Genomic DNA, 26,542 nt, shown 5'->3' with positions numbered 1-26,542 from the left:
GAGAGAGAGAGAGAGAGAGAGAGAAAGAGAGAGAGAGAGAGAGTATAGGTAAGCAAGATATTCAGTCTTACCTTAAGGATATGGCAAGCAAGTTTTGAAGCACCTCAAATCAGGATTAGTTTAGGCAGTAATTGTGATTAACTAATCATAGACAATAACACAATAACTATAAAGGGTAGAAACCTTAGAAACATCTAATGTCACTTGTACAATTTACAGAAGAGAATATACTGAGGTTCAAAATGGCCAAGGTGCTTAGTTACTTAACAGGAGTACTGGAACTAGAATTCATGTTTGTGACAGTTTGTGACTACCTCTTTGCCACAGTCAGACATCTTATTTTATACTTCAGTCTAAATACTTAGATCAAGATCAATAATACACAATAAACATTTATTAAGCACCAACTGTGTCCCAGGCACTGTGCTAAGAGCTGCGGATACAAAAAGAGGCAAAGGACAGTCCCTGACCTCAAGGGGCTCACAATCTAACGGAGCAGACAACATGCAGACAAATATATACAAACTGTATGCAGTATAAATAGGGAACAATTAATAGAGGGAAAGCGTTCGAATTAGAAAAGGTTGGAGAAGCCTTTCTGTAGAAGGTGGGATTTTAGCTGGGATCTAAAGAAAGCCAGGGAGGTCAGCAGATGGAGACGAGGGAGAACCCTGGAGGCATGGGGGTCAGCTAGAGAAAATACGTGGAGCTGGGGGCGGCTAGATGGCACAGTGAATAGAGCACCAGCCCGGGAATCAGGAGGACCAGAGTTCAAATCTGGCCTCAGACACTTGACACACTTACTAGCCATGTGACTTTGGACAAGTCACTTAACCCCAATTGCCCTCCAAAAAGCAAAAAAAATAAATAAACACATGGAGCTGAGAGAGAGAGTCTTGTGCGTGGAATAGCCAGGAAACCAGCACCACTTTGTTAAAGAGTACTTGTCAGGAAGTAAGGTGTCAGAAGACTGTAAAAAATTGAGGGTACTAGGCTATGAAGGGTTTAGAATGCCAAACAGAGCATTTTGTATTTATTCCTAGTAGCACTGGGGAAACATCTGAGTTTACTGAGTAGGGGAGTGATAAAGTTGGCTTGGCAATTTAGGAACATTACTTTACTGGCTGAATGGAGCATGGATTGCGGTGGGGAGAAACTTGAGGCAGAAAGACCCACCAGCAGGCTAATGCAATAACCTGTGTTAATGTTAAATATTGGGCTCTTTTATCAGTCTTTCATCAGTTTCACAAATGAAATTTTAGGTCTGAATCCAAGATGGAATGTCAGAATTTTTAAGTTTAATATCTTTTTCTAACATGCATTACATTTTTGCTAAAGTAACTTAGCTTTTTGGTATCCACTTGTAAAATGGGTTTAAAATATTTAAAAAAGCATTTAAGGTTATCTGTTCTGAAGGCATTCTTTATTACCAGATCTTACATGCTCAAATGGATATAAGATCTCATCAACTTGTGTGTTCCTTCCAACAATTCGGATCATAGTTCATTCATTCTAATCCAGACTGTTCAGCTCTTATGTATGTCCACTAGATCACTATGGTAGATCATTATCTACTTAACATGTCAGGGTCCTTCCTTCCTTTCTTTTAACATTGTTAAGATACCAACAGAGCACATGGCTGGCCATTACTTATCATTTGCAACTGCAATGTGACCAGATCATCTTCTTTGTTGCTTATGTATCAGTTTGATGATGGCTATTTTGTGGGTAAATAATGGATAGCAATTTAAACCCTTGATCCTCTGTCTTTGAAAATAGCATGAAAACAGTCATCACATTTCAATGTGGCAGTTTTTCATGGGGTCAGCTACCATGAGGAAATTTATTTTTAGCTAGGCCACAAAAATGTAATATGTTAACCTTTAAATTGTTTTCATCAGCTATCATTTTTTTCTGCCCACCTCCAACAGATACACCCAGGCACAGACACACACACTTTTCTACATGTAGAATATTCTTTGTCAGACACCAGTGTGAATATTATTATACCTAAAGAGTTGCAATGGCCCTTAAAAGGCTTCTGGTCCCAATTCCCTTCCTTTGCAGGAATCCTCTCTACAACATTCCTGCTGGGTCCTCATTCACTTCACCACTCGAGTGGTGGAGACCTAGACAGCCCCCGAAGCAGGACACCCTATTTTTTCAACAGATCCATTGTTAAAAATTTCCTCTGTGAACTAAGTTGACAATATGTCTCAAAGTCAGTACAGTTTATCTGTACATAGTTGTTTTCAGGTTGTCTTCACATTGTCTGTGATCCTTGAGAGTAAGGACTGTCTTCTGCCTTTCACTGTAGCTGTAGTGCTGAAGACAGTACCTGGCATACTGTGGGCCCTTACTAAATACATACTGACTGACTAATGCCAGACATAAACCATTAATAAAATTATAAATATGATTTTATTAACTGTAGTTTTAGTTTTTAGTAAAAATTCTCAATTCTAAAAATCTTCAAATTGAATTTATATTAGGGAGAGGGCTTCATATTAAGGGAGGTTAATGCAGTCTATATGATTCATACACACACATATACATATATACATCTGTATGTGTATATATATGTATATGTGTATATATATATATGTATATGTACGTATGTATACCAAACATGCTTCTTTCTTGTCACATGGAGAAAGTCAAGTTTTTTTAGAGTGCAAAATAATATAAGAGATCATTTCATGGAGGGAGGGAAGAGAGAGAGAAAAACAGAGGGAGAGAGCAAGAGGGAAATGGAGAGAGAGAGAGAAAGAGAGAGAAGAGAAAGGGGGAGAATCACTGTCCAACTACCCCTCTTTCATTAAAAATAAAATGAGACTAACTTGATATCCACAACATCATAGAGTTTCTTCAGGAAGTCAGAGTCCAGGTGATTGTACTCGCTAGTAAGTGTGTGAAAGTATACTAAGACATATTCTTTTACAGCAATGTGATCCATTACATGGATAAAATATAGCAGAGCCTGAAAAAGATAGAAGGGGAAAAATAAAGATCATTTTTTTGGAACAGTCCATTTCAAAGAATCACATGGACTTAAAAAAAAAAAACCCTTAACTAGTATATATATCTCCTATCATCCAATCAGGCCAAAAGGAATCAAGCTTACTTCTAAAGCTCCCCAAGGATAAAAACCATTCCAATGTTTAACAACTCTCATATATACTACTACAGCGTATTTCTTTTTAATTTCTTATTGGTGTTGAAACATCGATTCCACATATTTGAAACATTATCAGATTCCTAACCACATTTCTCTTATCTAAGCTAAATAATTGTATTCTTGCCATTTTACTCCAATGCATTATTTTTCCAATCCTTTATTATCTTTTAAACTTTTTATGTTTTTATTAAGTGTTCATATGACTCTCATGTGACCAACTGCTACCATAAAAGAACATATTAACTTGGTATTAGCTCAGTTTGAGGCTGGTTTTTATTATCTTTAATAACACTGAAAGCAACTTGAACCTGTACACACTAAGTTGATATTTTTAATAGCTAAGAAAACAAGAACTGGAAACCACAGAGCTAAATTAAGACAAATATTTTACCACAAATAGGATGAAATTTAAAAGACACTTGGAAATTAAAAGAAGTACAAAGATAAGACAGGTAGGCACAGTATAATATGGGATGATTCACTAAAAAAAAGAAAAAAGCAAAGGGGTGGAAACTTGAAGGGTTATTGTGAATTGGATATTGACTAGTACTATTTATCTTGGCCTTTAGTAACGAGAAAAGATCAAACAATCAGCTTGGAGTGGGGAAGTTGGCCAGCTTTAAAATTCATATTAATAGTACAGAATATTGTATACATTGTCAGATACAGTCTCTGTATCAGCTACATTTGCTTCTTTTTAAAAAAGGAGAATTTATTCTGGGGAGCATAGAAAATGATTAAAGATAAACTGCATCAATAAAAATTCTAAAAATTTCCAAGAAGTCAAGTTTTCCACGTATGTATTTATTTTGTTCTGGTGAATTTTCATCAGAAATTCAAATATAAATTTAAAATCATACAATATTTTGGATTATTCATATATTCATCTCCCTTTCATTTGTTTGAATGATCAAGAGTTGACCATAAATCCTTTAAGACAGGTAAGATCTGAATAGATGATAAAATTATAAATCCAAAATCTAACATAGGCTTATTATCTCATATCGATAGCAAAGTACTTGCATTTATATATGTGTGTGTGTGTGTGTGTATACATGTATATTGTAGCAAGGGTCTTCATATTTCAATTTTCATTACATTATAACAACAAATTTGACATTTTACACTCTAAAAACTTAAGACTACTCCTCAGAGACAAATAAGTTTGTCTTACTATAAGTACTACAATTAAGTGCATATAATTTACGAGTATGAGTATGTTCTCCATAAACATCACTATTAGATAAAAGGTAGAATCTTTTTGTAGCTTACCTTATCCATATCTATTAATGTTACAGGAATGTTTCTTCCAACCACCACCATCACCGTGCGACCACAATTATCTACACCTACAAATGGGGAATATGCATTAATAGCAACAGTAACAAGCTAGTATTTATAGAGTGCGTTAAGAGTTGAACATTTTACATGTTAACTCATTGGATCCTCACAACAATCCCATGAGGTAGACACTACATATAACTTGTTTGTAGAGTTGTTTTCATGTTGTGTTCCCCATTAGATTTGGTGCTCCTCGAGAGCAGGGTTGTTCTTTGCCCTTCTCTGACTCCCCAGCACATTTTACAGATGAAGAAACCGAGGCTGAGAGAGGTCAAGTGATCTGCCCAGTGTCACATAGCTAGTATGTTCCGAGGCAAAATCTGAGCTCAAGACCTCCTGACTCCAAGTGCGGCATTCTCCAAGGCCTGGGAGTCACCTCAGCCTCTCATTACTGGTTCTAGTTTGAATCTCCTTTTCTTGATGCATCTTTAGAGTGTGGAGGCGGTCTGAAGGCAAAGGTAGCAGGACACATAGAGCTTACTCAGTCCTGATCATGCCAGAAAGGTTTCAATGTAGACATCATGACAAAAGCCACAGCTGCTGTCTAAGAGGCCAGACTTGCTAAATCTTGAGATGCTTATCACCCACTTCAACAGAATGCAGTTTTTGGCCACAGCAACTCACAAGGGTCATTTTTTTTTTTGCAGGGGAGTACAGCTGTGATCTACATTTGGTACAAGGACTACCTTAAAGTCAAAGATTGTGCCCAATCAATTGTAAATTATATTTCCATATAGAGTTCAATAGTATATAACATAGTGCATTCCTCTAATTACCCTCTTCCAATAATTTATATTCTTTAGACCAAAGTATTTAGGAGCCAAATTCATTAGGAACAAAAGGCTCCAAGTCATGTCAAACATATGGGATTTTTAGACATTTAAGTTGTTTATATAATCACAGAATTTCAGAGGTATAAGGGACCTCAGAAGCCATCTTGTCCAGTTCATTCCCAAGGAATACTTTCCTTAACATCTAAGTCACCATCCAACCTTTGTCTGAAACCCGCCAAGGAGAGGGCACCCACTAGCTCCCAATGCAGTGACTTACAGTTTGGGACAATTCTAATCTTTAGGAAATTTTTCCTTATCTTAACCATAAATTTCCATTTTTATAATTTGCACCAATTTCTCTGGACTCCTCCTTCTAGGGACAATAAGCTTTCTCTTCCCCAGGCTGAACAGCTCCACTTCCTTTAACCAATCCTCATACAGCATGAACTTGAAGGTCTTCAGAACCTGGTTTCCCTCCTCTGAAATTCTCCAACATATCAATATCCTAATATGGGGACACTCAGAAATGGAAAAAGACTCCAACATTCCAGATCTGGTCAAACAAGGGCAGTGCACAGCAGAACTGTCATCTTTACACAGAGGTGGTTGTTCAGTCATTCAGTCGTGTTCGACTCTGCATGGCTGTGATCTAATGCCAACACTGACTATGGAGTTCTCCTGGTAAAGATACTTGAAACTGAGGCAAACAGTGACTTGCCCAAGGTCACACAGTATCTGAGGCCAGATCTGAATTCAGGAGGAAGAGTCTTGCTGACTCCAGGTCTGGAACTGTATGAACTGAGCCACCTAGCTGCCCTTTCTTTTAGATTTCATATTTATTGCTACTAAAATTTCATCTTACTAGAGTCAGCCCCAAATTCTAGCCTGTCAATATGTTTTTGGATCTAGACTTTATCATATAGTACACGACTCATTCCCCCCAGCTTTATGTCATCTGCAAAATTAACAAGCATGCCACGCATGTTTTTATTCAAGTGATTTACTTAAATGTTAAATAGCAGTGAAATCCTTCAGGCACTCCACCAAAGAGCTCCTTTCAAGCTGACATCAAGCCATTAACAACTAGTCTTTGGATTTAGGTCAACTAGTTCCAAATCTATCTAATTGTATCATTTAAACTCACATCTCTCCATCTTTCCACATGAATAACACTATCAAGGGCTTTGTTAAAAGGTAGAGAAACCACATGTACAGGAAGTCTCCTGACCCACCAATTTAATGACCCTGTTAAACATGAAATAAGTTCAGTCTGCTATAAATTGTTTTTGCTGAACTTTTGTTGGATGTTTATGATCAAAGCTTTCTTTTCTAGTTGTTCACTAACCATCTCTTTAATGGTGTGTTCTTAGAATTTTACCAGGAATCAAAATTAATCTCATTGTCCTAAAGCCTATAGACTATTATCCCCCTCCCCGCCCCCCCATTTTGGAAAATCCAGACATTTGCCTCTCCAGTTTGGTAGCACCTCTCCTGTTCTCCATAAGCTTTCAAATATCATTGATGAGGGCTCAGCAATCACATTAGCCAGTTTTCAGCATTCCAGGACGTAACTCATGTGGGCCTGGAGCTGAGCCCACTGGGGGACCTTGGAGGCCTCTTACTATTTCCCTCCTTATCTTGAGCAGTAGTGTCCCATCAGTTATTTCTATTCTCTTCTTCCCAATTCAAGTCAATCTCCGTGGCAGAGAAAACAGAAGCAAAATAAGAAGTAGCCCCCACGTGCTATGAGCCCAGCCCCCTGAGCAGTGGGTAAGGGTCCTTTTCCTTTTTTTAAGTGTCCTTGGCCTTCCCTGCCAGCTGCTCCCTAGACTAAGTTTTAGCCATCCAAATACTATTTTTCCCCAGGATCATCCATGTTATTTTATTGAACTACTCTGACCTGTCCCTACTCCAATCTGCATGTACCTTTTTAAAATCTAAACTGGGGAAAACAAAGTTATGGTGGCTGGTGAGGTCCCTATCTGTCCATGCTGGCCTCTTCATCCTTATTCCTCTTTCACCTTACTGGAATTCTATCTATTATCTCTATTTTGGTTTTCTGAAAGACTGAAGCAGAAAGTGATTCCAAAGATAGAGTCACAGGTTAAGATCTATAATGGCCTCCTGTTCAATAGGACTACTCCAATATAACATGTAAGTCTAAAATTCCTATTTGTGACATAGAAGAAGGCGGCACTTTAAAGCATATAATGTAATAACATATTAAATGCTATTATCATCAATGAAAACAAAAACAAGTTGCTAAGAAAGTAAAACAAAGCAAGGCATGAAAGAATATGAACTTTGAAAGATGTAAATGAATAAGATGCAGATGAATATACTGAATATAAAAAAACAAAATTTCAGTAAGGTAGAAACATCAAAATCTAAATCGCAAAAAAGGTCAAAGAAAACTGAAAGTCTCTATTGTAATGGTAAAAATGTCTAAAATTTAAAAATAGAAAAGAAGGGTCTATAGAGGCACTATTATAAAAGAATCATATAGTAACATTTTCAAAGGCTCTAGGGAGAAAATACTTAGAAATTATCAATCTATTTTTTTTTAATACAGGGCCCATATTTAATTGGTGTAGTGAACTCCCATGGGGGAAACCTATCCATTAATGCTCATTTAGATATTCTCTGCAACTTCTAGAATGTTTCTTCTGAGCACTGAAAGGTTAAACAACTTGGCCCAGGTCACACATTCACGATGTCTCATCCAGGATGGGGCAGGCTAGGTGTCACAGTGGATAGAGAGCTGGGCCTGAAGTTAGAAGACATGAGCTCAAATCTGGCCTCAGATACTCATTAGCTACATGAACCTGGGCAAGTTCCTTAACTTCTGTTTCCTCAGTTTCCTCAATTATAAACTGTGAATAACAACAGTACTTACTTCTCAAGGCTGTTGTGGGGATCAAATGAGATCTTTGTAAAGCACTTAGCACAGTGTCTGGCATATTATGGAAGCCATAAAAATGCTAGCTATGATGATGATGATGATAATGTCAAAGGCTAAATATGAACCCAGATATTTCTGACTCCAAGGCTGACTCTTTATCCACTATATAATGATACCTTTTATATTTGAAGTGTTTTATTCAAGGGAATTATTTACCTTAAAAATGCAGAAAGTGACAAAAAATATAAATTGGCCACGGATCACAGATTTAAGCACTAGAAGGAACTTCAGATATAATCTACTCTAATATCTCTTTTCTTAGAAAACAAAAAAAACCTAAAGGTCAGAGAGATGCAGTAACTTGTCCAGACACACTGCTAGTAAGTAGCAGAAGTGGGATTTGAATCTGCATCCTCTGACTTTAGATGTACTGCTTTTTTCACCATACAATACCACTTCTAAAGACAGTGGGTCTTTACTCTGTAGTACAGTTCTTATTACTTTATTATTCATTTTCATAAGAATCTGAGCATACAAGGTATACAAAGAGACAGGAACACATTTCTAATCTAAATCCTATGAGTCTATGCATAACAGAAGGAAAAAGAGAATCAGGTGTGGTTGCTTAAGAGAATGAATACTGGTGCCAGCCAGTAACTATTGGTTTGACTAAAGTACATTTTGCAGGCCATATCTGATTTTAGGGGCAAAATGATACACAAAAATTAAGTGTAAAGTTTAAACACTGTAGAGATAAACTGGAGGAAGACCTGAAGAAAGGAGATAATCAAATAACATGCTGGGATCTATAAAACCCACCACGTACCTAAACTTACCTGTTTGGTACAAAGCTTTTAAAGAAGCGATATCAGATAGATCCTCAGCCCTTGCTTGACATAGCCAGCGATTATAACTAGAAAAATAAAGGATATATTTTAGTTATTGTATACCCAATAATAATATGTACTAAATTTACAAATGTTTCCAGCTTCCCCCTGCCCTGTTCAAATTGCTAATAAAAAAAATATTCCTTGGGAAAAAACTCAACTCTGAGGTTTTATTGAAATTGTTATGGGATTGGAATATCAGAGTACAAAGAGATCTGATACATACTATGCTCAACACTCTCATTTTACAAATGAGGAAACTGAGAGCCAGAGAAGGTGACTTGTCTCAAGTCACAAAAGTTGTGGTTCCAATCCAGGTCCTCTAACTATTTTAAATGCAACATCCCTCCCACTCTACCAAAAGCAAATATTCTACATAATGGATAAAAAGTTAAAGGCCTTCCCAATAAGACCAGGGAAAAGCAAAGAAACCCTAATTAATATCAGTGCCATTTAACACAGAGCTAGAAATGCTAGCTATAGCAACAAGACAAGAAAAAGAAATTGAGGGGAAGAGCAGTAGCAAGGAGAAAAAAGAATGATCACTTTCCTCAGATGATTTATGGTCTACTTAGAAGACCACTGAGAGTTAATGGATATAGCAACTGAAACACTGGCACACAGTAAAGGTGTGGGATGTAAGATAAATACATATCAACTATCAGCATTCTTATATTATAATTAAAAAAAAGTCAGCAAAAAGAACTAGAAAAAAATCCCATTCAAAATAAATGCAGCAGCTTTAAAATACTTAGGAATGTATTCTCTTAGATTCAAATAGGTATTATAATAATTTAACTATATGAAACACTATTTGTGGAAATAAAGACAGACCTAAATAACTGGAGAAAGTCATTGTTCATAGGTATGTTGAGCCTCTAGACACACATGAATATATATGCATGGGTAGACATGTGTGTGTATCCATATATATCTATAGCTATATATGGATATACACACATACACATGTCTGTATATATGTGTACATGCATGTATGTATATTGAGGGATTTAATTTGGGGTTTTGAAAAATATTGCTTAATGAAGAATAGAGGGAAGAACAATTTTCTTTAAATTGCTAAAAAAAAAAAGCGGGGAGGGGAGAGGAGTGCAATGGAGAGAGATGCAGTCCAGGTACAAGGTGGCTATAACACATCACCAATAATAGAGTAGAAAATGACATATGGGAAGTGTCTGATTAGAAAATGACACAGATAAACTACAGGACAGACAATCCAAGTGCTGCAGTGGCACCCATATGATGTTAAATGACCTCAAAGAAGACCTGTTAGGCAAATCCTCTTTGGAAGACTGATGGGAGGACATGCACAAATGTCAAATGAGATGAGATGGCATGGCTGGTAGGCAATGAAATGAGCTGAAGGGAATACCCACAATGATGAGCTCATGGTCACTAAAATATTAATCCACACAGACTGGCTTCTATTACTTGCCTAGAAAACTTTACTGAATTTTAGCTAACATCTTCCTACATACAATGTCAATTATACTACACTGGATACTATTCACATAGAGACAGTAGCTAGTGAAGAAATTTGAAAGTGGATATTTAGATGAATTGTTCTGAACAATATTTCTCAGAGTGGTAGAAGCAATGATATTATTAATACTAGTGCAATATAAGCTAATTTCTTCCAGTCACTAGAATCAGCTGCTATACGGCCATGAACAGAAAATGAGAAATTAAAAGGTAGAGCAACAAAATGATTTTAAAATAAATTGATAGCTAGGCTAAATGGCCTAGGGACAAACTCTGGCTGAAGGATCATTCGTTTGCCATGTTTCTAGTCTCTGAAGTGACAAATGATGTAAACCAGAGCCATCAGGCTCTTGAAACTGCCAAGAAGTGTCAATGGAAGGGAAAAAATGATGACACAGAATACATTTCAGCTGAGAGTCTAAAAATCCTATTATCAAGAAAAATGATTCCCGCTTTGCTGATAGAGAAATTAAGTGCTGGGAAGTAACTACATTTTGCCCCAAATCATGCACTTAATCAGCAGTACAAATGGATAAAACCACTAGGAACTTAGATTTATTCACTGTGAATTTATAGATAACACGCCTAATTCCTTCAGCTGTTAAAAAGAAATGGTGCTTAGCAAAGTCTCGTGGAGAAATACATATGATACATTACAAAGTGTGATTTAAGATGTTGTGAACTTAAATTCCATTAAGTTTAAAAGGAATGACACAAACATACTACTACCAGTCTCTTACAAAAAGATCATTTGTTATGCAGCCCAATCAAGTCCTGTTAATGATAAAATATATTAGTTTCTTCTAAGAATATCACTAATTGAAGATCCTTTTACTTCAGAGATGGAAAAAGTTTGCACTTTAGGAAATTAGAAAATAACTGCGATAATCTACTCATATATTGTCAACATCAAATAGCATTATTATTCAAAGCTGACATTTATTAAGCACTTATTACAGCTGTGTCTTGATTAGAATGAAATACTATTTGAAGTTATAATTATGTAAAGTATGGACTGATTCTAGACCAAAGGTAATATAAAATGTGAATTCAAATACTTTAGAAGATTCTTTATTTGCACTAAATGGGACCCAGCTGTAGGCTCTAGGCAAGAGGTAGCAGGGTCTCAGTGGACAGAGAACCAGGCTCAGAGTAAGGAGGAGCTAGATACAAGTGACATCTTTGACATATGCTAGTTGTGTCATCCTGGGCAAGTCATTTACCTCCACTGGACTCCAGGCAGAGTGGATACCAATTTATACTGATAAAAAGGAGGGTTCTCACTGGGAATTCCTAACATCAATGACATTTTAAAACCAGTTTTTCTTTAAAAAGGCAAAGTCAAATGCTTATTAAGAGAAATTATGATTTTTCTTTAGCGACTGTGTAAGAAGGCAGATAGTAGGCACTTGATAAATAAATGCTTGCTTGACTGTAGGATTCAGAACTAGCAGGGTCACAAAGGGTCAGCTGGATTCAGCCTTTTCATTTTAGAGATGATCAAGCTGGAGTTCAGAGAGGTTGTCAGTAAGTCCAGAAGCATTTATTAAACATCTACTTCAATGCCAGGCACTGCACTGAGCAGTGGAGCTAGAGAGGCAAAAAAACTGTATCTATTTTCAAGGAGCTCCCAGTTTAATGGAAAAAACAAATGCAAACAACTATGTAAAAACAAAATATACACAGGATAAACAGGAGATAATCTTGGAAAGAAGGCATTAAGATTAAGGAGGGTTGGGAAAGGATACCTGCATAAGGTGGGATTTGAGCTGGGAATCCAGGAGACAGAGATGAGGAGGGAGAGAATTCAAGGAAGAGGGGACAGTCGGCTATTCATTCAAATTAGCAATAAAAATAATAGATGCGATGAGATTTATAATATAGACACTCTGTAATCTCAAAACTTTGAAACAGGAAAAACACACAAGCAAAAGACCAGAAATTCTATTAACTTAAGTTGAAGACAGTAACAAGTTTTCCTATTTTTGAGGCCTTCAAAGAAGCCAAGAATATGGTGGTAGCATGACATGAAGCTATTTGCCAGCGCCATCTAGAGGCTTTTAATGTTTCTGTATGATTAAAGCATACTAAAAAAACACCACAGTGAAGATGGAATTAAGAATCTTTATATGAACAGATCCATTTGATAAAATATGAATACGCTGTTGACTAGAAAGTCTATTGAATCTAAGAGAAGATGGAGAAATGACTGATTGTAAACAAATTTATGTCAAAAATGCTGCATATAATAGTGAAACTCAAGTGAAACAAACTAGTAAAGGGGTAGCATTTATATTTTTAAAGCAAGTACTTTGCTGGGTGCATAAAGAGAAATATATCGTACGGTATTTTTCCATTTGCATTATGATATTATGAGAGTCTTGGAAAACTGGGAGGATTCAGAAATATAAAAAATGGCTAGTGTCAAAAAGTAGCATCTATTAATGATCATGACATATAGAGAAGAGAAAGGTGGGAGTTCACTCAACTGTCTCTGTGACATGGTAACAAAACTGAAGGTTGTAATTTTAAACTATTATACAACCAATGTTCCCTTTGGTGGGAAAAGGGGAAGGACTAGATTTTTTTTTACTCTAATTTATATAAATAACCTACTAATAATAGTACTTTCTATTGAGTAACACAGTAACTCAGACACATATTTTGGGTAAAATATTCCTAAGAAATATACTGAGTATACTCCTACTCTTATATTGTTTAATAACTATAAAAAAGAGATTTGATTTGATAGACTCAAACACCATCTTAAAGGTTTTCCTTTCCAACCAGTTTTCTCCCATATCTAACAGATAACCTTGTTCACCAATCTTTCTAATTGTTAATATAGGGTGAATCATAAAACAGGGATATGTATTTTCACCAATAGCATGTCAAGGTTATATGGGAGACAAATTCTTTAGATGATGATCCTATGATTCTTTTTAGGGATAATAGTTGTATTGACTGCACCAAGTCCTAGAATAATGCAGAGTCTGATGGAAGGAAATTCAAAATAATTCTAGAGAGCATGGCTTGTCATAGGAAAAGCCAAGAGGGTGAAGACAGCCTATTGCTCAGGGTGTAACATGCAGCTATATGGACAACCTATAGAGCTTGTCCATAATTATATCTGTTTGGGCAGATACTGAAAAGATGGATGTTAAGCATAAAATTCAATAAAAGGAGGGAAGGCTGGATTAGTTTTGGAAAATGTTAACGAACCCAAACTATAATTTTAATATTACTATTCTATTAGTATTACACAACTATGAGATACTGCACATTATGGTCTACAACCTATCAATAAACATGTATTAATAAGAATTTACTAATGCTCTAAATATTGTCAGGTCATGAGGCTACGAATACAAAAAAATGAACAATACTTATCCTCAAAGAGCTTACCTTCATTACTAATGAGGGAAATAGAAAGTGTGTGCATTTATATCCACATATATACAGAATATGAAGGGGATAAATACAAATAGATGTGAAATAGATGAATACAGGGTAGTTGTAAGAGAGGGTACTAGGAGCCGGAGGCATCAGAAAAAGCTTCCTGGATAGGCTGTGCATGGGCTAAGTTGTGAAGTAAAAGGGATTCTATGAGGAGAGAGTGTGATGTACACAAGACACAGCTATTGCAAAGGCATAGAGAAGAAGACTAAATGTCACATGTGAAGAAAAGGAACAAACAGAAGACCAGGTTGGCTCTATTGTAGTGCACAAGAAGGGACTAATGTTCAAAAAGATCGTGTGGGGCCAGATTGCAAAAGGTAGCAAAAACTAAATAGAAAAGTTGATATTTTATCCAACAGGCAATAGGAAGCTACTGGAGTGTTATGGTTTTATCTACCCTGAAAGAAAACCACTTTGGTAGCACTATGGGGGTTGGACTAGAATGGGAAAGGCTGAACTGAATTGAGTAGGCTGTCATATACTAAAAATGATGAAAGAGAAGCAGAGTAAAGGAACTACCAAAGAAAAAGATGAGCTGGTCATATGACAAGGCAGACAGCCTGAGTGTTCCACGTAATGTCAAGCCAACAAGGAAGGCACCTAGCACACTGGGTGTACCTTCTGTGAGGAATTTATGGGAGGGCACAGACAATGGTTGTATGGAACAGACGGGCCTAGAGGGACTTGCTACACTTACAATGCTGAAAGGAATATTTACATAGATGAGGTCACAGATCCAAATGACTATTTGACTATGCAAATGTTAAATTTTGCATGATTATCACAAATAAGTCTTTAGTCTTCTCCTAAAACTGTTCTTCCATATACAAAGAAGGGTTAATAGTCTATATTACAGGTCAAGATCCAAAAAGGTGATTTCATTATTACTTTCTTTGAGATGTAAATTCTGAGAATGTTGATCAAAAAACACATTTTTGTATTAACTTCCTGGTTCATCTGTAACAATGTGTATCACCATTAAACACTAGCAATTACCATTTGTTTTCTGGATTTCTAAAACATTTACCCCATCAAGCGTGTTAATCCATAAATGGACTATGAAGATAAAAGTATTTTCTCAGGAAAATAAAGAAAATAACATTTGTCCAAAACTGATTTAGTTGAAATCTCTTCAGAAACAAGTTTATGATCCAGATCCAATGAACTCCATTCTACGCTTTTAGTTTAAAACATCAAATTCACTTAGGTTTGACTGAGATTTATAAGATGCTTCAAAAGATCCATGGTACAGTGAAATAAGTGCCATTGGACCTTTGGTAAATCATTTAATCTCCTTCAGTCTCAGTTTCCTTATGTGTAAAATTAAGAGATAGACTGGCTCTCTCTTAAGGGCCCTACCAGCTTTAGATATAGAGGTTTATGTCCTTGGTACAAGTAATTTCTCTACTTCTATAGTTCACACCTTTTTCTAAGGCAGGCAGCCTGTCAACTAATCAGCATTTATTAATTGACTACCACATGCTAAGTGTTGAAGATTAAAAAAAAGGGACAAAAAAACCCAAAACACAAACAGTCCCTGCTCTCAGGGAGTTCACAGACTTCCAGGAACCACCTAATGAGTTATAGCCCTTCCTCTAATTCTTTTGATATTTTGTGGATACTCAAGGCCAGCTGCTTTATTAGTCATCCTTGATTATGTCCTTGTCACTTCTTGCTAGTAAGTCAACAGTTGTAAAATACTATATGCTGCTAAAACTCAGGATGTGTCTACTAGTTTTGGGGACATCTGCAACTGAGACTTTATTATGATTTTAGTGGTTCATAATTTGCCGTAATACAGTATTACCAGGTTCTAGAAGTATTGGCTTTGGGGGTGGCAAGAACTTTGGGACTATTTAATGTCCTCCGCTATTGCTCTATGGAATCCTACTATTCTAGGCCCACATTGAGTTCTGTCTAAGATGTAGGTGTTGATATAATGGAATACTACTGTTCTATAAGAAATGATGAGTAGGTGGACTTTAGAAAAATCTGGAAAGACTGCCACAAACTGATGCTGGGTGAAGTGAGCAGAACCGGGAAAACATTGTTCACAGTAACAGCAACATTGTGCAATGATCAACTTTGACAGACCTAGCTCTTCAAAACAGCAATACAATGGTCAAAGACAATTCCAAAAGACTCATGATGGAAAATGCTATCCACAGCCAGAGGAAGAACAATGGAGTCTGAATGCATATCGAAGCTTACTACTTTTCCTTTTTTTTTTTCCTTTCTCGTTAATTTTTCCCTTTGGTTCTAATTCTTCTTTACAACATGACTAATATGGAAATACGTTTAATATGAATTTACATGTATGGTCTATATCAGATTGCATGTTGTCTTGGGGAGGAAGAGAAGGAAGGGGAGAAAATTTAAAACTCAAAATCTTATAAAAGTGAATGTTGAAAATTAAAAATAAATAAGTTTTTAAAAAGACATAGGTGCTGATACTCTATGATCACCTTTAATCTAACAGCATGTCATAATCTAGGCCATATTTGTTTTTTGTCCACTTCATTTTTTCTGGATAACCAGGCTCATTTCTTGAGTAACTCTGGAAGTAACTGAGAAGAACCTGGTTTGACGCAATCATCAAGATGTCACAGTCGAGGAAGTTATCCCTTTCATTCAATGTAGGTCTCTCCTTCCCTCCAGGGAGAAGGCAGTCATTTATTTCCTTTATCACCCAAAAGAATCAGACAACTACTTAAAATATGGTATAGGACACAGGAAGAAGATATACATGATGGCTGGTGTTTTCCTGCTGAGAGATAGCACGAAAGCCCTATGCAGCCCTGATAACATACAATAGGAATGTATACTGTTATCCCAGAGTGTTTAAAGGGGAGCTTCCAGAAATCTGTCAAAATCTACCCACCCCCTTGCCAAAATACCCATTTCCAGTGACTCACTGTAAGGATAAACTGTCCTGCCAAAAGGAATTTAGGGAACTTTTTTTTTGTGGATTATGAAACTTTGGGCAGAAAATAAAACCTAAAGGTCATGGGGTGGTATTTTTAGCCCTGCTCTTTGATTGCAGGTAGGGGCTTCAGAAGAGGAAATCAGGTATCAAAAGTAATAGCTAGTTAAGAAGTTGGTGTCAGAGAACAGCATTCAGGTTGCTGGGCCAAAAATTAAGAGAGAGGAATGATGGACTTTTGGTCGGGGATAATGCATTTAACAAATGTGAGGAAAAATATTTTTCTGTTGTGTGGAGAAAGTAATTTTGCATGCTCTACATTGGGGGATGAAAAGAACTCATAGGTTCTGTCAGAAGAGAAGATAACTAATATTTGGGCTTCCTTCTCACCCTAGCTCACTTCCCAACTTCTTACAATCTGGCTTTCATCCCCACCACTCAACTGAAACTGAGTTCTTCTGGGTTACCAAAAATCCTGACCTTCCTGCAGTGCCTGTTTTCTTTCTCACTAACAGCAAATCTAAACAAGAATAAGCAATATGTGTATGTATCTTTGGGACTTCCCCCAAAGTCACATATGATGCAGTAGTCTTACTTTCTTTGATGCTGTTTCTGCAGAGCTGCTTCCGAGAGCTGTCCCTGAAGGATCAGTCTTCTCTGCTTATCAACATCTCCCTCCATTCGAGCAAAAGCGTGAGACCCAATGAAGGAGAGATCGGCACCCAAGCCCTCATCTTCCTCTTCTAGGTTGTCTGTAACAGCAATATTTATGTTGATAAAATGATCAGGACAGAAATCAGGCTAAAAGTAAAGAAGGACTTCTAGCATATCTGCATGGCAAAATATATTTTTAAAGTTCTGATCCAATTATGAAGCCAAAGTTACTTTGTGCTGAGAATTTTAATATAAAAAGGAAGAACATAAGATTGGCAATTTGCTCCTTAATATAGCACTTCCACTCTGAGGTATATAGCAATTCTGTTTAACATAAGCACCCAGATGACAATAATCATGCACTCTATTCACGAAGACAGAATCACAACACAGGCCTAAGTCATAAGGACAGATATAACCAAGAACTCTGAACTTTCTGCTAGGTCCAAAACTTAGGGTGACACCTTAAGTTGTCTTTCTGATTTACTTCTAATTCTTTATTGATCATGGATAACAGATGTTCCCAAGGTAGAGTTAAGTGTTCAGCTCACCGTCCAGAGCACCTGGTTTTTCACTTATCCTGATCTGTCGCTCTGGTACCACTGGCTCCCCTTCGGCATTTCCAATATCTGCAGGAAGGTAGGGCAAAGACTGGCTTTCTTCCTTTAATGACCTTGGAAAATATAAAGGCAGTAGCTTTCTGTAGGTAGCCTGTAAACAGGATGGAAAGTAGTTTGTGAAAATAAATAACTTCTTCAAAGCAGACATGGCCAATGATTTCATATTATGCCTAGTCAAATAAGGTGGGAGGTGGCAGGAAGACTAACACACATCTGCACACTCAGGAGTGCACACACCAACATATGTCCATACTTTGTGTGAATGTATTGTGTATGAATACGTATTTTTATTTGTATCTACAAATTCTATAGCAGGGACCTGAAACAAACTGATCATTAGGTAAAAGTAATAATTAGTTATGCTAATCTGATGAACTTTGAACTGATCCAAAATCGAATACTAATTTTTAAATTTAACTCTGAATGAAACTATATTTAAATTTTAAAAAGTGATAAACCAATTCAAATCAAAATTGAACTAAGGCATTTCCTAAAATCATTGAGCTAAAATGTCAAAATGTTACCCAAACAAAACTTCATTCAGTTTGAATAGGTGTTTTGTAGTCCTATTCACTGGGCAAAAGTAAGTATTAAATATTAAGACATTTAGGATGCATCTCTATCAGCACTCAAAAATCATTTCCATAAGACAAACACTATCACAAGACAAACTGTTTATTTTCTTAAAGAGTTCTGACCATATGATACAATTTTAGTAAAATACCTCTTCAAGCTCAGAGACAGCAAATACTACTTTTTCAATGGTCTCCCCATGAATTTCTAGGAATCTTCTCACTGTGCCTATGGGAAAGAATTAGAAAGACTATACTAAGCAAGAAACCATAATGTGGAAAGAGAAATTAACCCTAAAAGAGGTTATAGCCTGTTATACAGTCTGCATATATACTTATATTCCACACATGGCTTAATCATGGGCTTCCCTCAAAAGCAGAACTCTGGAGCTCCCTAAAATTGCTCAGGGTCAAACAGAGGGGGCTCTGCTGATCCGGTTACTAGGATTCCTAAAGAGTTCTTTGGTGCTGTTTTAAGCTATTAAAGTTTCATGAGGAATGAAACTAAAGATCTTTGTAACTAACAAATGATAAAATTTCTTTTTTAAAAAATTACAAAGGGAAAATAGTGATAAAAATATATTAAAGTATAAAATTGCACTAACACTTTGAGGACATCCTATAGAACACTGTCCACTGTATTTCACATACTCTCCCTTCATATAGTCTCTGTTCCAATCAAACTAGACTGACAGTTGTTCCCTGTCCAGACAAATCTCTTGCCTTTGTACAAGCTGCTCTTCATGTCTAGAATGAATACCCTGCTCACCTCTCTGCCTCACAGAATTCAATTTTTTTCAGGATAGGTAAGTTGCAACAAATCATGGGAGGTCTTTCCTGACATCCCTTCATACTTACACCCACACCTCTACTTCCAGCTCTTAAGACTTCTTTTTCTCCTTAAAATTATTTTGTATAATTTAAAAAACTTTTTACTTATGTCCTGGTACATGCTGTGTGCCCTATGTACAAAGAAAACTCCTTGAAGGCAGGGACTATATGGCTTTTGTCTTTGTATTATGAGCATCCTAGCACAGTGTTTATATATATTGTAGGTACTTAAAAAAATGTTTATTGAGGAGGGAGAGTCTAGATGGCAGAGCAAAGGCAGGGACTTGCCTGAGCTCTCTCCCAAATTTCCCTATAAACAATATAAAATAATGCCTCAAAACAAATACTGGGGCAGCAGAAGTAACAAAAGGATGGGGTAAAACAATTTTCCGGTCCAAGACAACAAAGGCTGGAAGGAAAGGTTGGTTTCACTGGGGTGAGAGTAGAGTGCAGGCCAGTGCAGGGCATGCCACATTAAGTCAGCAGCAGGTCTTGAGGTCGACTGAGTTGGGGGAGCTCTTAGGCCACAGACGAAATAGATTTTGACAACTGCTCAGGAAATTTACAGAAGTCCATTTTCTGGCACTGAGTGCTGGATTTTATTGCATAGCCCATATGTGACTCTGGGATGCAGTTTCTAGGTGAAAAGAAGCAGTAGCAGGAATAGGCTCCCTGTTCACAGTTTCAGGGAGTAAAAGAGTGCTTGTGGTCACTCAAAGACAAGTGGACAGGCCAGGAGAACAGTGACCACATGACTTCTTAGATCTTACCACTTTGGAAGAACTGAGAACTTACTGAACCCCAGAACTAGCTCTGAAAACAGCATCATGAAAAACCTGTAGTTTGGGACTGTCTTCTCCATCTCCTTCCCCCTACCTAAGCAGAACCCAACTTTAACATAAAGTTGCAAGTTAAAATAAATAAGCTGGAAAAATGAGCAAACAACAACAAAAAAGAACCTAACCATAGGAAGTTACTAAGGCAACAGGAAAGATCAAAACACAAACTCAGAAGACAACAATGTCAAAGCAGCTTATACAAAGCTTCAAAGAAAAAATGTAAATTGGTTTCAGGGCTAGAAAGAATTCCTGGAAGAACTCAAAAAGGATTTTAAAAATCATAAGAGGAAAGACTAGGAAAAGAAATGAGAGTAATGCAAGAAAATAATAAAAAAAAAGTCAACAGCTTGGCAAAGGAGGTAGAAAAAAAATACTGAAGAAAATAACACCTTAAAAAAACAGAATAGGGGGTGGCTAGGTGGCACAGTGAATAGAGCACCGGCCCTGGAGTCAGGAGGACATGAGCTCAAATCTGGCCTTAGACACTTAACACTAGCCGTGTGACCTTGGGCAAGTCACTTAATCCCAATTGTTCTGCCTTCCCCCCTCCAAAAAGCAAAACAAACAATCAAGCAAAAAAAAAAAAACACAAAAAACAACAAAACTCCCCAGAATAGGCCAAATGGGAAAAGAGGTACAAAAATTTGTTGAAGAGAAGAACTCTTTAAAAAGCAGAACCAGTCTAATAGAAAATGATGTAGAAAATAACTCCTTAAAAAATAGAATTGGCCAAATGGAAGAGGAAGTACAAAAGCCTACTGAAGAAAAGAATTCCTTAAAAATTAGAATTGGGAAAGTGGAAGCAAATGACTACAAGAGACATCAAGAAACAATGTAACAAAATCAAAAGAATTAAAAAATAGAAGAAAATGTATCTCATTGAAAAAACAATTTACCTGGAAAAAAGATCAAGGAAAGATAATTTAAGAATTATTAGAGTATCTGAAAGCCATGATCAAAAAAAGAAGCCTAGACATCATCTTTCAAGAAATTATCAAGGAAAACTAACCAGATATACTAAAACCAGGAGGTAAAACAGAAATTAAAAGAATTCACTGATCATCTCCTGAAAGAGATCCCAAAATGAAAAGTCTCAGGAATATTATAGCCAAATTCCAGAACTTCCAGGTCAAAGAGAAAATATTTCAAGTAGTCACAAAGAAACAATTCAAATATTGTGGAGCAGTTTCTATATTAAAGGATCAGAGGGCTTGGAATATGATATTCTAATGGCAAAGGAATCCGAATTACAACCAAAAAATCATGTACACAACAAAACTGAGTATAATATTTCAGGGGGCGGAAATGGATAGTTACTGAAATAGAATCCTTTTTCAAGCAGTCCTGATGAAAAGAACAAAGCTGAACAGAGAATCTGACTTTCAAATAAAGACTAAAGAGAAGCATAAAAAGGTAAATAGGAAAGATAAATCATAAGAAATTCAATAATGTTAAACTGTTTACATTGCTGCAGGGGACTTTCTCATTATTAGGGCAGTTAGAAGGAGTACAATAAACATGGGACATGGATGTGAGTTGACTATGATGGGATGACACCTAAAAATAAATAAAGTGATGAGAAAGAGGGATGCATTGAGAAAAGGGGTCAAAGAACAAACCACAGAAACAATAATTTCATTAAGTAGAATGACAACAATGAGACAACATGCTGAAATTTATAGAATGCAGTCAAAGTAGTACTAGGGAGAAAATTTCTATCTCTAAATGCTTACATAAATAAGACAGAGAAAGAGAAGATTAATGAAATGGACATGCAACTTAAAAAAGCTAAAAAAAAAATTAAAATTTCCAATTAAACACTGAATTGGAAATCCTGAAAATCAAAGGAGAGATTAACAAAATTAAATATAAGAAAACCATTGAACTAATAAAACTAGAAGCTGGTTTTATGGGGGGAAAAGACAACAAAATAATAAAACAGAAAAAAGAAAAACATTGGTAAATTTGATTTTAAAAAATTACTGGTATCAAAAATGAAAGGGGTGAATTTACCACCACTGAAAATGAAATTAAGGTAATTATTAAGAACTATCGCCCAATTACAGCCCAGTAAGTCAATATAAGTGAATTCACAATCTAAGTAAAATGGACAAATGCTTATAAAAATATAAATTTCCCAGGTTAACAGAATAGGAGATAGAATACTTAAATAGCCCTATCTCAGAAAAAGTAATTGAACCAACCAACAATTAGATCCCTGTAATGGTAATAGGAATTTCAAGATATAATCCCTAAGAGTTCCCAGGGTCAGAAGGATTCACAAATGAATTCTACTAAACATTTAAAACAATTAATTCCAATACTACATGAACTAGTTAGAAAAACAGGCAAATGATGCCTACTGAAATTCCTTTTATGACACAGATACAGTGCTGATGCCTATACCAGAAAGGGCAAAGAACAGAAAAAAACTATAGACCAATTTCCCTAATGAATATTGATACAAAAATTTTAAATAAAATACTAGCAAGGAGATTGCTACAATATTTTACAAAGATCATACACTACATAACCAGATGGGATTTATGCCAGGAATATGGGGCTAGTTCAATATTAGGAAAAATATCAGCATAATTGGAAGCAGTTAGATGGCACCATGAAAGTCAGGAAGACTCATCTTCCTAAGTTCAAATCTGGCCTTGGACATTTTACTAGCTACATGACCCTCGACAAGTCACTTAACCCTGTCTGCCTGTTTCATCATCTGTAAAACAAGCTGGAAGAGGAAAAGGCAAACCACTTAAGTATCTTTGCCAAGAAAACCCAAATGAGGTCACTAAGAGTAGACCATGACTGAACAACAAAATCAACATAACTGACCATATCAATAATAAACCAAACAAAAATCATATGATTATCTCAACAGATACAGCAAAAGCTTTTGACAGAATACAACACTCATTCCAATTAAAAACACCAAGAGAGCACCAAATAAATGGAGCTTTCCTTAAAATAACAAGTAGTATCTGTATAAAACCATCAGCAAGCTTTATATGTAATGGAGACAAGCTAGAAACCTTCCCCATTAGATCAAGGGCAAAAACAGAGGAAAAGCAAGGATGCATGTTATCACTACTATTATTCAATACTGTACTGGAAATGCTAGCTATAGAAATAAGAAAAGAAAAAAGAAAATGACGGAATTAGAACAGGCAATAAGGAAACAAAACTATCACTCTACAGATGATGTGATGTTAAACTTGAAGAATCCAAGAGAACCAATTAAAAAAACTGGCTGAAATAATTAACATTAGCAAAACCGAAGGATATAAAATAAACCCACATAAGTCATCAACATTTCTATATAATACCAACAAAGTCCAGCAGTAAGAGATAGAAAGAGATATTACATTTAAAATTCCATAAAAAAAATATAAAATACTTGGGAATCTACCTACCAAGACAGACACAGGAACTAAGTGAACACAATTACAAAATACTTTTCATACAAATACAGATCTAAACAATTGGAAAAATTTCAATTGTTCATGGGTAGGCCAAGTCAGTATAATAAAAGTTACAATTCTACCTAAATTAATTTACTTATTCAGTGCCATACCAATTAAACCAGCAAAAAATTATTTTATAGAGCTAGAGTGGTGGATCAGTGGAACAGATTACATGCACAATACACAGTAATGAATGACCACTGTAATCTAGTGTTTGATAAACCCAAAAACCAAAGGTCTATAGAAAAGAACTAATCAACAAAAACTGCTGGGAAAATTGGAAATCACTTTGGTAGAAACTAGTTATAGGCCAACTTTTCATACTGTATACCAAGACCAGATCAAAATGGGTATATGATTTAGACATAAAGGATGATACCATACACAAATTAGAGGATCATGGAAAATTTTACCTGTCAGATCTATGAATTTATAATCCGACGAGAGAGAGTGTATTATAGGGTATAAAATGGATAATTTTTATTACATTAAATTAAAAAGGTTTTACACAAACAAAACCAATGCAGCCAAGATTAGAAGGAAAGCAGAAAACTGGGAAAAAAATTTTTTTTACAGCATTTCTCTGATAAAGGCCTTATTTCCCAAATATACAGAGAACTGAGTTAAATTTAGAAGAATTCAAGTCATTCCCCAATTGATAAATGGTCAAATGATATGGACAGGCAGTTTTCAAAAGAAATCAAAACTATCAATAGTCAAATGAAAAATGCTCTAACTCTATTGATCAGAGAAATGCAAATTAAAACAAGTCTAAGATACCACTTCATACCCATCAGATTGGCCAATATGACAGAAAAGGAAAAGACAAATGTTGGAGGGGATTTGGGAAAAGATGACTGGTAATTGTGTTTTCCTCCTATCATATACCCTCTTATATTTTTTCCTCCATTTACTGCCTCGCCTTCACCCTACTCTTTTTTTAAAAAGCTGGTGCAAGTAAAGGAATAGGATCAATGTTAGCAGTCTAAAAGTGAAGTCTCTCCCTCCTTACTTCCCTGGTTTCCTTTAAATCTCAGCTACCTTTTGTAAGAAGCCTTTCCTAGTACAATCTTGTCTGTGCATTGTTGTTTGCACATTGTCTCCCCTTTAGACTGTGAGTTCCTTGTGGTGAGGGGCTGTTTCCACTGTTCTTTGTATCCCCAGGGCTTAGCACACTGCCTAACACACAGTAGGAACTTAATAAAGGCTTGCTGGCTGAATGACTGATTAGCTGTATAGTCTTGGTAATGTTACTTTTTTGCATCTTAATCTTCTCACCTATAAACATGGTAACAATGTCACGATGCCATTAATACAGTAAAAATGTTTGTAAGCCATAAAAAGACAAATGAAAATACATATAAAATATCGCTTATGCTGTTATTAAATGGATTTAATTTCCACAGGAGCTTAAACTTTTTATATAATAAAATATTTTTGCTTAAGCTTATTCCACCAATAACCAGATATAGCACAGTCCACTCTGACTTACGCAGTGCTATGTGGGTAGCATCCTCTAAAGGATATCCTCTTTTTGCAGAATTGATGACACAAAATCCTACAGAGGACACTGCTTGCTCCCTGTAGAAAAGAAAAGACAAGAATTGAGTCACAAATACTATACTTCAAAATTCTGTACCATCTTTAAAATTTAACTCAGCTATTCCTTTTATACCCAATGTGGGGAAAAAAATGATATACTGATAAAATCAACTTGCACTGTCTAGACATTTACTAAACACTAAATAAAATTTTAATAGTAAAGCAAAGGTTTTATGTGACCCCAACATTTTCCTGTTTATGTTGAATTTTTCAAATTCCCTACCTCTCAAATTTTCGAGAAGATAATTCAACCTGTATAGTAGCATCCTTTTGAATTGTCCAATTGCTTTGACATTTGCCTCTTATACATCACTGAGCTGCATATACAGAAAAGTGGAACCTCTAAGACAGAGAGCTCTATATCTAGAAACACGGACTCACGTTGCCAATTGGAGTACGTTTCTGTAGCAGCTATAAAGGGAGCTTTCAGCTGCTGTGCGATAGCGAGTCTTGTATTTAGGTCCCACGGTGTGAATGATGAAACGGGCAGCCAGATTGAATCCTTTCGTAAGCTTTGCTTCCCCTGTTCGGCAACCTAAGTGACCAAGGCAGTATAAACAAGGCAAAAAAGTATGACCAAGCAGAAGGGAAATAAAGTCCTCGGGTAGGAAGTCTCTCCATTATCAAAATCTAAAATACCAATGGCTCCCTAGTCATGGCTGAGATATGAGGCTGGGCTTTAATGTTTTGGCCATTGCAAAAAGACTACTCCTTCCCTTCTACAGTCATAAAGTCTGGAGAAAGTAATGCAATTCCAACAGTAAGTATATTGTGATTCTGACTCCTATTCCTAAGCCCATTTTTTCCCATTCTCTATAGGGCATTCATTGTTCATATCTTTTCCTATAAAGGCTGTTTTCCTAGTTCTGCTTACTTCACTACATTAGTTCACATAGGGGTTCCCAAGTTTCTCAGAATTGTTCATATTCGTCACTCATTCTGAAGCAATAACATCCCACTGCTTCAATTTGGTGAACCATTTCACAATCAG

The 26,542-nt window shown here is 36.1% G+C and overlaps 1 protein-coding gene across 4 annotated transcripts in view; it reads right to left on the bottom strand.

Moving 5' to 3' along the window:
* Positions 1-26,542, bottom strand: part of GDAP2 (ganglioside induced differentiation associated protein 2) — a 67,893-nt gene that overhangs the window by 32,831 nt on the left and 8,520 nt on the right. For all 4 annotated transcript variants that reach the window (XM_069090232.1, XM_069090233.1, XM_069090230.1 and 1 more), the window contains 8 exons: positions 25,933-26,086; positions 25,442-25,530; positions 18,962-19,038; positions 18,169-18,328; positions 17,559-17,715; positions 9,031-9,107; positions 4,451-4,527; positions 2,841-2,980 (listed from right to left, as the gene is read on the bottom strand). In XM_069090232.1, coding sequence (XP_068946333.1) covers positions 2,841-2,980; positions 4,451-4,527; positions 9,031-9,107; positions 17,559-17,715; positions 18,169-18,328; positions 18,962-19,038; positions 25,442-25,530; positions 25,933-26,086 — 931 coding nt within the window. The remainder of the gene's footprint in view (positions 1-2,840; positions 2,981-4,450; positions 4,528-9,030; positions 9,108-17,558; positions 17,716-18,168; positions 18,329-18,961; positions 19,039-25,441; positions 25,531-25,932; positions 26,087-26,542) is intronic.

This window comes from Petaurus breviceps, unplaced genomic scaffold, assembly GCF_028583685.1.
Source record: "Petaurus breviceps papuanus isolate PSGF00001 unplaced genomic scaffold, PetGlider_PUasm1.0 186, whole genome shotgun sequence".
In the NCBI taxonomy this organism is placed as follows: domain Eukaryota; kingdom Metazoa; phylum Chordata; class Mammalia; order Diprotodontia; family Petauridae; genus Petaurus; species Petaurus breviceps.
This window is presented reverse-complemented; position numbering and strand designations above follow the sequence as displayed.